Genomic DNA, 13,207 nt, shown 5'->3' on the forward strand with positions numbered 1-13,207 from the left:
GTGCAGTGTCTGTTATTCATCTATTTAAAAAAGGGGTTTTCTGCAGAATTTCAACTTTTCTGTTTTACCCATCCCACCCTTCACACACTTGCGTCTCCATCTATATGAGGATACAAGAGTGCAAACAACACGTACAGTTCTCTGACCCACACACACCGTGTGACTGGCCAGACAGCCCGCCAGTTTCATGAAATCTTTCCTATCTAATACTGCCTTGTGTTGAACACATGCGTCATTCTGAGCTGATATCACACAGTCAGCGTCTCAGCAGCTTCCTGATTTTCTTTTAACCCCTCTGGATGGACTTATTCTGTGCACAACACAGCATATGATGCTTCCAGCAGAAATTATACTTTTTTGTTTTGCACAGACAATCTTTGTTTAAAGTAGAGAAACAGATATATTGTTACTCAAATTGAGTTTGGCGAATAAGAAGACACATGTAGTGCATGGAAATATGTGTTTAAGATTGTCCTTTTTTCAGTCACTTCCATGTTGCTAAAATTGATGCAACTCCACTCAGAAATGAAGATCATCTGCAAGTATATTTTAATAATTATACAGCAAATAAGTGTATATCACCAAAGTAGAACATTACATATTATACAAATTAAATATACATAACTTTAATATATATACATTCACACTCTTGATCAGCATTCCTCTTATCAGAAACAATAAAATAAATATTAAATAACATAAATAGGCTTCATTACACTGATGTACCAGCCACCTTCATACTCACATATCCTTTAAAGTCTTTATCAACCCAGTGATTGGAAGTGTTGATGAAAACTGACTATGGCCAGTATTAGGTCATCCTCAGAAAAATGTGTTTATTTGGATCCTCCTTATGCACATTTTGCTTTTTAGAGTCCTCAGTTCTCGAGAAACATTTAACAGGAGCTCCTTGTAGGTCTTCAGGACCACACAGCCGTAGACTTTCTGCTGGAAGACGTTCTGAGGTGGAGGTAGTGTTGTCGGCCTTCCTGCTGGCTCTGGTACAGGCAGGTTTGGGAAGAGGCTCTGATAGAGGCTGTTTGTGAGTGCAGCCAGGTTAATGCTGTGAGCCCTTACACTGTTTAGCTCGGTCAGCAGCTGGCTTGTGGATGACTGCAAGTCTGTCTGCTGATCGTACACCCGGTTGAAATGTGGGAGGAAGTCTTGGAGATGTGTGTAGATGCTCACTATCCTCTCTGAGTGCTCCATGCCGGAGATGTTAGGGTCAGGGATGTTGTTAACTGACACCTTGCAGAAGAGCTCTGACATTTCTCCTTGAGAGGCTTTCTGAAAAATAAAGATCAGATACAAATTAAGCCACCCATCTTAAAGAGGAACATGAATAGTCTGCATCTATGTCTAATCAAGGTAAAAGGGTGGAGTACTGAACAAGCAGATGAGGATTTAACACAGCAAAATAAAATACAGCAGTTTTATGCCTATACTCACATATGTTTTGATTAGGTCGACAGATTCCTTCTGTATGAGTCTGCTTAGCTTAAGAGTCTGCTGCAGAGGATTCCCACACTGCTGGTTTCTACTTGCTGCCACAGTTCTTGTTGAATCAACAGCCATAACCAGCAGGAGAGAGAGTAATGCTGCGGAGAAAGGAACTGGTCAGTTTAGGTTATCCTACATCCCAGCAGTGAGGGGAACTTCATGGTAAAGCCACAAGTGGAAGGCAGGAGTGATAAAAATAGACTTTTCACTTTACTTCAACCGGTGAAAAAAAGAACACTAGAGGTCTGATATATTATCAGTTCAGACATTTTACAAAATCATATATTATAGTTAAAGTATGTTTAGATGCAAACAAACATTGTCAGTCTCTTTAAACATTGGCAATATTCTCCAAACAAGCTATATTTAAAAGAACTGTGAAGCAGTAAAGTTCAATCTGAAACTTCAGTCAGTTTCACAACAGCTGTAAGGCACCGAAAATAACCACAATGACATGCACAATGGCAAGAAAAGGTGCAACTTTTTATATATTTTAATAGAAAAGTAGATGTAATAAAACTTACTTGTTGCTTGTTCCATAAACTGTTGAAAATTCATACTCTTTACATGACCATTCATTCTCCACTCAGTATCACAGGCAAATTACACAGACTTGTCATAATCACACTCCTTTAAAACTTTTTTTAAAGACAGAAACCACACATTTGTCAGAGGAGGAAATGACGTGCACTTTGTGAGGCAACCAAATTTCCCAGAATTTCCTCCTTTTTCAGATTTTTTTCTTTTTTTCTTTTTCCTCTATATCTACTAAGTGGCTCATGCCCCAACATGCCTGGTCACAGAGCAGGCATTTAGGGATGTTGTCTAATTAGGCCATTTATTAAACGTGTGACCATCCAGTGTAGCACTGAGTATTGTTAATAGCACTTCCTTTTTATTCAGGCACAGAAAAATATACTAGAAATGTGATACATGAATATCGCTTGAGGAAGATGAATCTGCTGAATTTTGAAAATCATGTCAGCCATGCATGGAAATAATTTAACCCTAACCCTAAGGACTGAGGTCAGCCTATACCCTTTGACACAGTTCACCAACATATATTTTACTGCCCTCTAGAGAGTGTGGGTGAGAAGGTGAGAACTCTGTGCGCTGTGGGAAGCTCACTTTTACTTTTTCACACCTGCTAAATTGCACAATGATGATGTTTTGTCTGCACTTTCTACATAATAAGAGCAAATGTACCTCGAGGAATTCAAGTGAAAGCATACAAATGTTCTTTAAGAAAACCTGTACTGTAATAATCTAATAGCAAAATAGATGAATGTGGTTCTTCCCATGGCTTTACTGGCTTAAATATGACTTAAATCATTCAACAACAAACACACATGCATTTATTGGTGCCCACATGTAGTCTATAGAGTGTATGAAGTAGAATTGGGTCTGAAATAAATGAGAGGTGTCATGTAAACAATCCCTGAGAAGTAGTCTAAGATCAATTTTGTCAGTATATAACTGCATTTGTGCAGGAAGCTGGCAAAGTCAGGAAATGCATTTCTCAATCAGAAACTTTTACAAGTGCGTAAAGGGGAGGGTCTGCTTAGCTAAATTAAGCAATGTGTTAATGTCATCACACTGGTTGTCACACCAAAAAGCTTCTGACAGGCTGTGCTTATGTTATCAGAGGATGAATTCATCATGACATAAGATAGTGTTGCATCCTCCAGTGATTTGTTTGGGTAGTATGTAAGGAGGAACCTAGAAGGATTATGTAAAATATGAAAATAACACAAACTGGGTTTTTCATATCTTATCTAATCTCCTCTTCGTCACCACAAACTTCTCGAAATGATGGTCACTTCCGCTTGCAGTCACCCTATGATGTGTTACACCTGCTGTCTGCATCACAGGGTTAATGAGGTCAGACTGCAGACAGAAACAGGTCACTGAGAGCCGATCTGATGTTATTTGGTAATAACGTCTTTGTTTCATGGGTCCACACTTGATGCTACATTGCTGTTAAACCACTGACTACTTGAGAAAAGTCGGGGAACTCGACCCACCACAACACTGTCAGCACTACTGCAGGTAAAGGCTAACCACTCTACTGCCATCCTCGGGGCTTTCCAGTTGCCCCAGGGGATAATAGAGGGGTTGTGGTGAGGCGGGCAATGGCTGCAGATGGTGCTGCAGACGTCGACAATTCAAGGAAACTACAGTCGGATTCCTGCCAGCATATACAGTACAGGTATGCAAAAAAAGCCCCCAGTAAACACCCTAAATCAAGTTTACCCTGAAGTGTAAGGAAGCCTAGATAACACGCTCTACAGTGTAACTTCCCTCTCACCTCATGTTCCCATCTCAGGGTTGTGGTTTTCACAAGTTATCTTTGACCTACATGTATGTTTATAGATTTACAGTCAATTACAATAAACAGCATTTTATATACTGTAGGTCACAGCGGTCACATCACACCAAAGAAAAGCAAAAGTGAGAAGTCTTCAACCACATAAGCGATCATTACAAGGAAATTCAACCACAAAGGATAAGAAATGCACCATCATAAGATGCAGGATGTCGATTGAGACTTCTTTTCAACAGAACCTCTTTTATTTTGTCTTTGAACTGCACAGGAAATGGTGAATAAGGTTGTTTAGGAAAGTCCCCTTTATTCTAACTAAATACATATTTCTAGTAACATAAAATTCACACAAATTGTAAGGTTCATAACCATTCTGAAGCTCTCAGGCAAACCTTACTCAAGCACCCCAATAGCACTTTTTTATGGAACCATTTGTTCACAAGGCTTCAGTTATATGTGACCAGACAAAAGGCCTTACTGCATATGAGAAACTTTTTCATCAAATTTCAGAAAGTTTGTGAAAATGTAAAAGGCTGAAAAATCTAGTGAAGCCACTCAACTTCGGAACACACTCTGGTCAAACATAACCAATTCAGAATTTTAGGTTTCTACATGTAAAACAAGAGCATTTAAGTTATATTGCCATCAGAAATTGAATGTCATTATATTCCTCCATTTAAAATACTTTGTGAATTCAGGGGACATCTTCCACCTTTCAGCCCTGTGAGGAACATGACCGAACATTAATACAAGTTATGGCTCTGAAATGAAAAGAAAAAAAACAAAACAGGTAAATAAATACCTGTCAAACAAAACAGGGTTGCATTCAAGACCACCACATTAAACAGTGTTTAAAAAACCGACCCGTGATGAAATAGTATTTATTTTTTCATACATATACTTCATTTTTAGAGGGTTTCACTGCATGGGGTACTTTAAATATGTCATGAGTGTTTGAAAAACTTAGTAGTGTTTTGACTCAGAGGGGGTTTCAAAATGCTTCATGTTTACATTTTGTAAAAATCAATCGTCTCTCCAAGACAAAAAACTACAAGGCTAAAAGTGGTATTAGAAATTAAGCACCAAACAATTATCTTTCCATTCAGTATAAATGGAAACATTGTGCAACCTGTTCAACGACCATAATGAACATGGCAAAAAATATGTAAATCTGATCATTAGACACTTAATTACTCAAATGCAATCTGGACCCACATGTTGTGTTCACTTTTGTTGAACCGTCAATCTGTAAAAGATCACCATACTGATTTAAGAAGTCTGTGGTTCCATCCACCAGCATTTATACAATCTGAGTCTAGTGATTTGACTTAGCAATATATTGAGTTATTGTATGACCATATCTCTATATTATAAAACAAAAAAGAAGCAAAATCTTTATCGTTAAGCTCTGTTATCAGTAATAGACCAGTGTCTCTGTATGTTCTAGCTATATTCTCATGTACAAATATTCATATCAAAAGTTATACAGCACAAGTCTCACCATTTTCCTTTACAAGAACTTTGATTAGTGAACAATAAATGATTCACAAGTTTAGATGAAACCAAAACAAAATGGTGCCGGCCTCAGTAAATAAAATATAGATATAACAAACACTAAACTGAAATCTGCTTCAGGCACAACTTAAATAAAGGCATTTGTGAAATTATCATATCAAATATGGCGCTTATGTCCAGTATCCATAGGCTTAAAACAAAAAATGCTTTTATTTACAAACAGCTAAAATCTCTGACAGATTCATGCTTCACTTCACATCCTGAATTTGTCCTTAAAGTGCATGCAATAATAAGCAGTTTTACCAAGTGGGATCTTGAATTGTGATAAGATAAACGGGTTGATCAAGCGAATTCCAATTGATCCTATATATCAAATAAAAGAAAAGGTAAGAACTGTTGCCTAGAAATGTGAGACCACAGTATACTGTATGCATAAGCACTATATGGAAGTATGACCAAAATAATAAATTAATAAACTCTGACTTTATCCAGTGACCCCATACAGTAATATTCACATTCAGAGCATAACATAAAATAAAATAAAACCAATAAAAAAGACAAAGCAGCTTAACACCACGGGGGAGTCCGCAGCTCACATTCCACAATGTCCTCCATGTAACACGCACATTAAGCATCATACGAACATGATGGGTTTCTACTTAACATATCAAAGTGCCAATTTTACTAAAATTTCCTGATTTATTCAATTCATACCAAAAGGAGTGAATGGCATGGAGGAAAGAGTCTGTTATTTTTAACACATAAGTTTTGAGTTACACTGACTAGGTTTGATTTTTATTGACATGTTGTAGATTTTTTTTTGTTTTCCTTTCACCCTTCAAGTTTCACAAAAGAAGTTCTCATTGCACGTAACACCTCAAATCAAAGATGCAATATCTAAGAGAGAAGAAAAGCAATAGAGAAATTTATCCAGCTTTGTCACCATGGACGTGACAAACGGTTAAGTGGACGCAAAAAAGGGCACGAATCTGTTGTCCTCTAAAGATAAATCCACTTTCATCTGTTGTCTTCTTTGGGGAAGTCCAGAGATTCCAGGCTTCTGAAGCCAAGGCTTCTACTTTCTGTGTCAAAAGCGTTAATTTCTCTGTCCTGACGTTCCAACAAGTGTTTGATCCTTTCGGTGCGCTCCTTCTGAAGTGCTGCCAGTTCCTCTTCAATCTGTAATCAAAAAACATGACGATAGTTATTTTATTATATGGACTCTAACTTTAAGCTGGTGTTTTGTCCTGCTAGAGATGGGGCTTTGTTGTCAGTAACCCCAACACTTGATGACACAAAGCTACTCGCCAGATTAATAGGAAACTTAGTGTAAATATTCATGGTTTGGTTCCTAAAGGATAAATCGTACTGTCAGTGGTGGCTCTCCTTACCTTTAGCACTACCTCGAAATCTGAAACAATTATTTGATAAATCAATCAGAATGAAATTATTCTGCAACTATTTTAATTATTGGTTAATCATTACGTCATTTTTTCTGTAAAATTAATCAAGAAAATAATCATCACATGAATTGATAATAAAATGCAATCTCATGGACCAAAATGTCAGCTTTGCACACAAGATATTTCTAGGATAAGATACATTTCCTTTTACTCTCTGTCAGTGTCACTGTAAACATGCTGAATCTAAGCAGGTTTACCATGCTGACATCTTTAGTTTCGCTTGTTAACATGCTAACATTCACTAAACACAAAGTACAGCTGATTGGACAAATTCAGATGTTTGACCTGATGATGACATCAGTCTTGAGGGAGACAGATATATGTACCACCTTTCATGATAATCCATCTAATAGTTGTTGAGATTTTTCAGTCCAAAGTAGTGGACCGACCCACCGACCAACATTGCCATCCCAAGAGCCATGCCACTATGGCTAAAGATATTTGAATAAAAAAACTTGAGTTTTACATTATTATTGTGGTCTGTGGGACTAACAACGAGGAAGTAAAGCCAATGTCAACCACAAATAAAGGCCTTTGAATAATAACTAGCTTCCTCAAGCACCACTCCATGAACAGAAGTTTTACATTGAAGAATTTATTTATCTTTTGCCAGTTTTCTGCCAGTTTGAAATCCCCAATTTCTTGTGCACTGCAGCCCTTTTTACTAACTCTACTGTTGACCTGAAAAAAGCTGCAGAGTCACCAGCCACTTCTTTTCACCTGCCAGCGATGAGCTTCAATAGTAGGGCGAGTGACACATCACCCCCAACTGTGCAATTCCAACCAATCAGGAATTTGTGGAATCCACAGTGCCTTCCCAACTGCAAACTTGCATGTCCAGGAAAACCAGAGGTAACTGAACCCAACGTCTCCCCCGGTATTTGTGATCACTAGCAGTGCACTAAATTGTGAAAAAAAGAAATCCCAAAAAAACTGCTGCCAACATATAAGGTGCATCTCTGGACATTTATCAATACTAAGGTCATTTCTTTTAAGGTATCAAGCTGCATTCATTCGAAGTATTTTAGAATGGCTTTGATCTTAAACCTACCTTCTGTTCAAGGTGCGCCCTGCGTATGGAGACCTTCTGCTCAAGTTTCTGCAGTTCTCGCTCGTGTTGGGTCTCCATCTGTGATTTGGTTTTTCTCTGGTAGGCGTCCAGGAGCTCCATCTCTTGCTTCAGCTGCTGCTTCAGAGCTTGGCACTCTATTTCCTGCTCTGCGTCTAGTCGCATCTAGAGACCCAGCGAGACAGAGGTAGTTACAAACACATTAACAACAAGCATAGGTTGGGCCTCATTTATCGAACTACAGGCCAACAATTTTTGAGAAAGACGTACGAAAGAACATTAAACAGAGCTCAAAAAATTCAAATGTTTTATAAAGTTGGTGGTTGATGCACATAAAGTTGCGACTGTTAGTAAGTCTGAGGTGAAGAGCAAATGTGTTGTACATACATATATTATATATATATATATATATATACATATACACACACACACACATATATATACACACACATATATATATATATATATATATATACATACACACACACACACACATATATATATATACATATATATATACATCTCTCTATCTCTATATACCTATATATATATATACATATACCCTCTATATACTATATCTATATACATATATATATATATATATATATATATATATATATAAACATACAAATGATGAATGAGGCCCACTTTTGCTATTCATGACAAGATGCTTCAGGATCCTCGTACCGCTTGTGAAGCCATCATCTCGTTGATGCTCTGCTCATACTGCTCAGCCAGTATGGCCAGCTTGCGTGTCTGTTCCTCTTTTAGGCTCTTAAGGATGTTCTTATGGTCGCCTTTAGGAGAGACCTCCAGCTGATGGTTCCTAAGGGCTTTGTACTGCTTGTTCTGCACCTTGCAAGTATCCTGGAACTGTTTCTTGATCTGCATCTCCAGCGCCTACAGAGGGTTAAAAGAGAAATAAATGTTAGTGTCCTGTTCTTTCATGTTACATTCAGATGAACACAATCAAAAGTAATTAAATTGTGGCAAAACATGGTTTAAGTAAGAAAGTGAGCTTTCACCTCAACATTGTAGGTAAAGCAAACTAAACCTCCAATAGATAAAAGGAGGAGAAAAAACATTTGTTTTGGAAGAAGCAGTTGTCATGACAACATTATTAATGTTTGTTTTCTACAGATTTTTAAAGGGCAATTTAGAATAACAGGTCCATTTTTAGAAACTGAATGTCAGAAGTGCAGAATAGTGGAGGTGACAGATGTACAGTACCTGCAGAGCCTTCATATCAAACCAATTATGTAATCCTCCTGTCATGAAACATGACATGTCCCTTTGTATAAACTAACTTTTAAAACTTCTTGAAATAAAGTTTTCTGGATATCAACTCACTAAATAACCACATAGCGGCAAAGAGAAAGTTCCAGCCACCTTGAGGTTTCTGGGCTGCTGCCGCTGCTCCAGACTGTGTTTCCTGTGTAGTTCTCTCTGCCGCCGGCCGTTGTACTCCTCCTGGTTTTCGAGCTCTGTCTGGTGCTGCAGCCGCATGAGTTCAATACGCAGCTTCTGCAACATCTGCAGCTGTCTGCGCTCCATGTCCTGTGTGGACTCGTCCTGCCGGATCATCAGAGCATGTTCCATCTCCTTCTGGGTCCTCTTCTTGTTCAGCTCCTGGGGCAACATGTTTGATGTAATGTCGTATTTAATGACAACATACACAGATTCAGCTTTCCAAACATTCTGTAAGGTTTATTGATTTAATTGTGAACACTAAAAGAAACACAAATCACCAGAGCTGTGTATCTTAGCACTATGTTTCTACATGTGAGTACTGCATTGCACATAGTTTCTTATTAAAGCAAAGCACTTGACTGCTTCCACTGGTTAATTTTGGTGCCTCTCAATATTCAGTGTTAGGTCCAATTTTTTTGTTTCTTTTTGCTGATATATTTCATAAATGCAGTGTCACTTCGATACACTTATGTAGATGATGACAACTTAACATAATCAACACAGGGTTTCCCAAAGAGGTGGTAAGTCAAAAGATTGTAACTCGTCTCGTGATCAATTCAATTAGAAAATGACGGCCTAAACAATAGCAACACTAAATATAATAATTTTAGCATGTCATTGTTAGTGATGGTGGCCCATCTCTGCTATAAAACACAGTGTGAAAATGCTAAATGATGCATTCTAGTTGGCAATGGGCAAACCCTTCGTTCAAGCTCACCGAAAGTCAAAATTGAAAATGTTTTATAGGGTCGGAATAAGCTATTTTGTTAAGCATAACGTGGCTTGCTCTGAAGGCCACCATGTTTACTGCCTTGTTAAAACCCCATGTGGAAATGTAGATTTGCAAAGTAAAAATCCCACATCTTTGTTGATTCCACATTCCCAATTTCTGTTTCATGTCATACAAATGTATTATATATATATATATATATATATATAGAATAGCACTTTGAAGAAATCCCTTCAGGGTGCATAAGTAATTCATTGATTTATTAAACAATAATCAACAAATGATTCCTAATGAAAACTATTCACTGTAGCCTTATCCCTGACATTTATAATGTCTCATCCCTGACATTTGGTTTAACTGGCAATGATCATTTCACAAAATAGTCTTGTGTCGAAACATCTTCTGAAAAAAGTTGTATCCAAAATTGGGATATTTCATTTTGATATTGTCTGCACATTTCACATTATGTTATGTAATGTCAGGAAATCACATTACCTCTCTCAGTTGCTCCTGTTCAAACTCATGCTTCCTGACCAGACTCCGGCGTTTGAGGGCCCTGCAGCTCCTGTCGTAGACTAGCCTCTGCTGGGCTAGCAAATGAGCTTCCTCCTCAGCCTGAGAGCGCTGTATTGTTTCTTTGTGCCTGGACAGACGCTCCTGCTTCTCTTCCTTGGGTGTACAAGGGTCTTCATCCATCTCCTAGACAGAGACACATAAAAAACACATTGGAAGGAGTGTGAATTATCTGAAGACAATCTCAAAGATAACAAGTTTCATATTGAACAGATATATAATATATGAGATCATAAACTTTGCATTGTTCATGATATTTACTTCTTTGATCTTGTCTTTGCAAAGCCTGTACTCCTTTTTCTGATTCTCTAAGAAATTAGTTAGCTCTTTCTTTTGCTGAGCAACAATCTGTTGCTGGATCCTCCTCTCTTCAGCTGCAACTGACTTCATCTGTGAAGAGACATTCAAAATTTTAAATTAACACGCTTTATTGATCTCTTAACTGCCATACATGCCTATGATCCAACTTTGGCATGAAGTGAATTAAATTGCTCTGTAGTTTCCACTTCATTTATAAATAGCACCTATTGAGGCTGTACCTCTTTGTCTGTTTGTGCAGCATGGCGTTTGGCCAGTCTTTCCAGCTCAATGTAAGTGTTGTTCGCATGTGTCTCTAATTCCTTCTGCAACCGGAGCCTATGCTCATCCATCTCGGCCTTTAGCCTGTTCTCCAGGGCGATCAGCTGTTTCTGGTGCTGCCGCCGCATGCGCTTATACCCAGACATCTGCTCCCGCAGCTCAAAGTCCTGCTCATGCTCCTGGATCTACCTGATGACCTAGACAGAGGGACACAGGAAGCAGGAAGTAAAAGAAACAGAGCAGGCTGAGTGAACAACTGCCATGGTGGAGACAGGAGGAAAAATATGTCAGACAACTGGTAAGTAAGAGGCTATGGCCTAAAAACAGAACAAACTGGAAAGTAATCAGTTTGCAGATTACCACACATCCAATAACCCAAGAACTTGATAAGGGTTGATACAGAAGTCTGACAATCCTTTATGGTTTATGGTATCAATGCCTTCCAGCATCAGACAGTGTCACACAAAAAAAGGTGAAGTTCATCAATATACAGATGCTCTGCTGTTTAATCCCATCCATACTCTGAATTACAATTGACTCTGATTACTAGAAAGCAACATGAATTAATCCATCAATCACTTCAGCACCAAATGTGACATTCATATGATGCCAGGCTCAAGACCAATCTGTAAAATGCCTATTAAGACAGGTGGAAATGCACCATTTACAATCTAACAAAAACTAAATCTCACTGGTAGTAGACATCAGGGAGAGATTTGTATGGAATACATGTATATACATGCAATGCACAGACATAAAAGCAGAGGCAGAGAGGGAAGCTGAAGATGGAAAAAAATGACATCCATTAACAGGATCTGGTTGCCATGACTACAGATGTACAGCTGAGAACACAGACACCCCTACCCTCCCCTCCTCACCCGCCCCCCCCATACATATACACACACACACACACACACACACACACACACACCCACGCGCGAGCACACGCGTTTTTTTATGCAAACGAAGAGAGAGAGAGAGAGAGAGAGAGAGAGAGAGAGAGAGAGAGAGAGAGAGAGAGAGAGAGAGCGTACCAAAGATGCTGATTTGATGGTGGCAATGTGTTCACAGATCTTGCAGTCGAGAGACCGGCTCTTGTGAAAAGTAGGCCGCAGCTCTGGCCTGGTGTCCCTGTGCACAGCCTCATCCCTCACGCAAGCATGGTCCTGCAGGGGGGGAGGAAAAGGAGGAGATAGTGGGGCTGGGGGCTTCCCAGGCCCTCCGCACTCTCTGTTTCTGCTAGAGCTGCTATTATTGCCGAATCTCCCTGAATGCAGCACACATCCAGCTTTAAATGCATCCTTCCCCTGCTTGTTTCCCCGCTAGTGTCTGCAAGTTCTTCCTAAGAGAGAAAAGGGCATTGCCAAACAATTGCAGGCACCACCGAGAAGGCAGCTACTGGATGTAGTCGGTTTTTTTTGGCGTCCCCCTCTTCTCAAAGAGGAGAGGAACCAAATGGCTCCGGTGGATAAGGGTGAATTATGCAATGCCTACCATTGATAATCGGAGATAGATAGCACAGGGATGTATTTTACTGCCACTCTTCTTTTCCGTTTCAAAATGCAAGAAATGTTTGGGAGGAAAAATACTTTTCCTGTGTTCCAATGATCGCATGTGGTACCATATTGAAAAATATTTGAATCAGATAAGGCACGTCCAAACATGGTTTTCCCTCGAATATTTCGCTTGATGATCCGTTTGTATTCCACTCGAATTTCTGTCCTACATTTACAGCGCACTTGGTCATGGTAGGTGGTTCTGGTGCCTTCTATTCATCTCTTTCTACACTCCCCCTTCCTTTAAAGAGACACCGCAATACTACAGGCACTTCTCAACCAGCCTAAAATTATTTCACATTAGGCTCTATTACAGGATTATCTTTTAGAATTGAAAACTAATAGTGTAAGAAAAATGCCCACTTATATGGATAGCATAGTAAGTTAGTATTTATTTAAAAACAAAATGCAAATTGCATATAATTATAC

At 38.8% G+C, this 13,207-nt stretch overlaps 2 protein-coding genes across 2 annotated transcripts; both read right to left on the bottom strand.

The window, feature by feature from the left end:
• Positions 1-526: 526 nt before the first annotated feature.
• Positions 527-2,120, bottom strand: m17 (IL-6 subfamily cytokine M17). Its single transcript, XM_078271388.1, has 3 exons — positions 2,025-2,120; positions 1,450-1,598; positions 527-1,287 (listed from the first exon to the last, which is right to left on the bottom strand). Exons 1-3 carry the CDS (start codon positions 2,077-2,079, stop codon positions 823-825), a joined length of 669 nt encoding a protein of 222 aa, XP_078127514.1. The 5' UTR covers positions 2,080-2,120; the 3' UTR covers positions 527-822.
• Positions 2,121-6,355: 4,235 nt separating this feature from the next.
• taok3b (TAO kinase 3b) lies at positions 6,356-11,419 on the bottom strand. Its single transcript, XM_078271594.1, has 7 exons — positions 11,183-11,419; positions 10,905-11,033; positions 10,566-10,769; positions 9,260-9,499; positions 8,558-8,770; positions 7,853-8,035; positions 6,356-6,517 (listed from the first exon to the last, which is right to left on the bottom strand). Exons 1-7 carry the CDS (start codon positions 11,366-11,368, stop codon positions 6,356-6,358), a joined length of 1,317 nt encoding a protein of 438 aa, XP_078127720.1. The 5' UTR covers positions 11,369-11,419.
• Between the last annotated feature and the right edge of the window lie 1,788 nt (positions 11,420-13,207).

Source organism: Sander vitreus, chromosome 16 (genome assembly GCF_031162955.1).
Source record: "Sander vitreus isolate 19-12246 chromosome 16, sanVit1, whole genome shotgun sequence".
NCBI classification, from domain to species: Eukaryota; Metazoa; Chordata; class Actinopteri; order Perciformes; family Percidae; genus Sander; species Sander vitreus.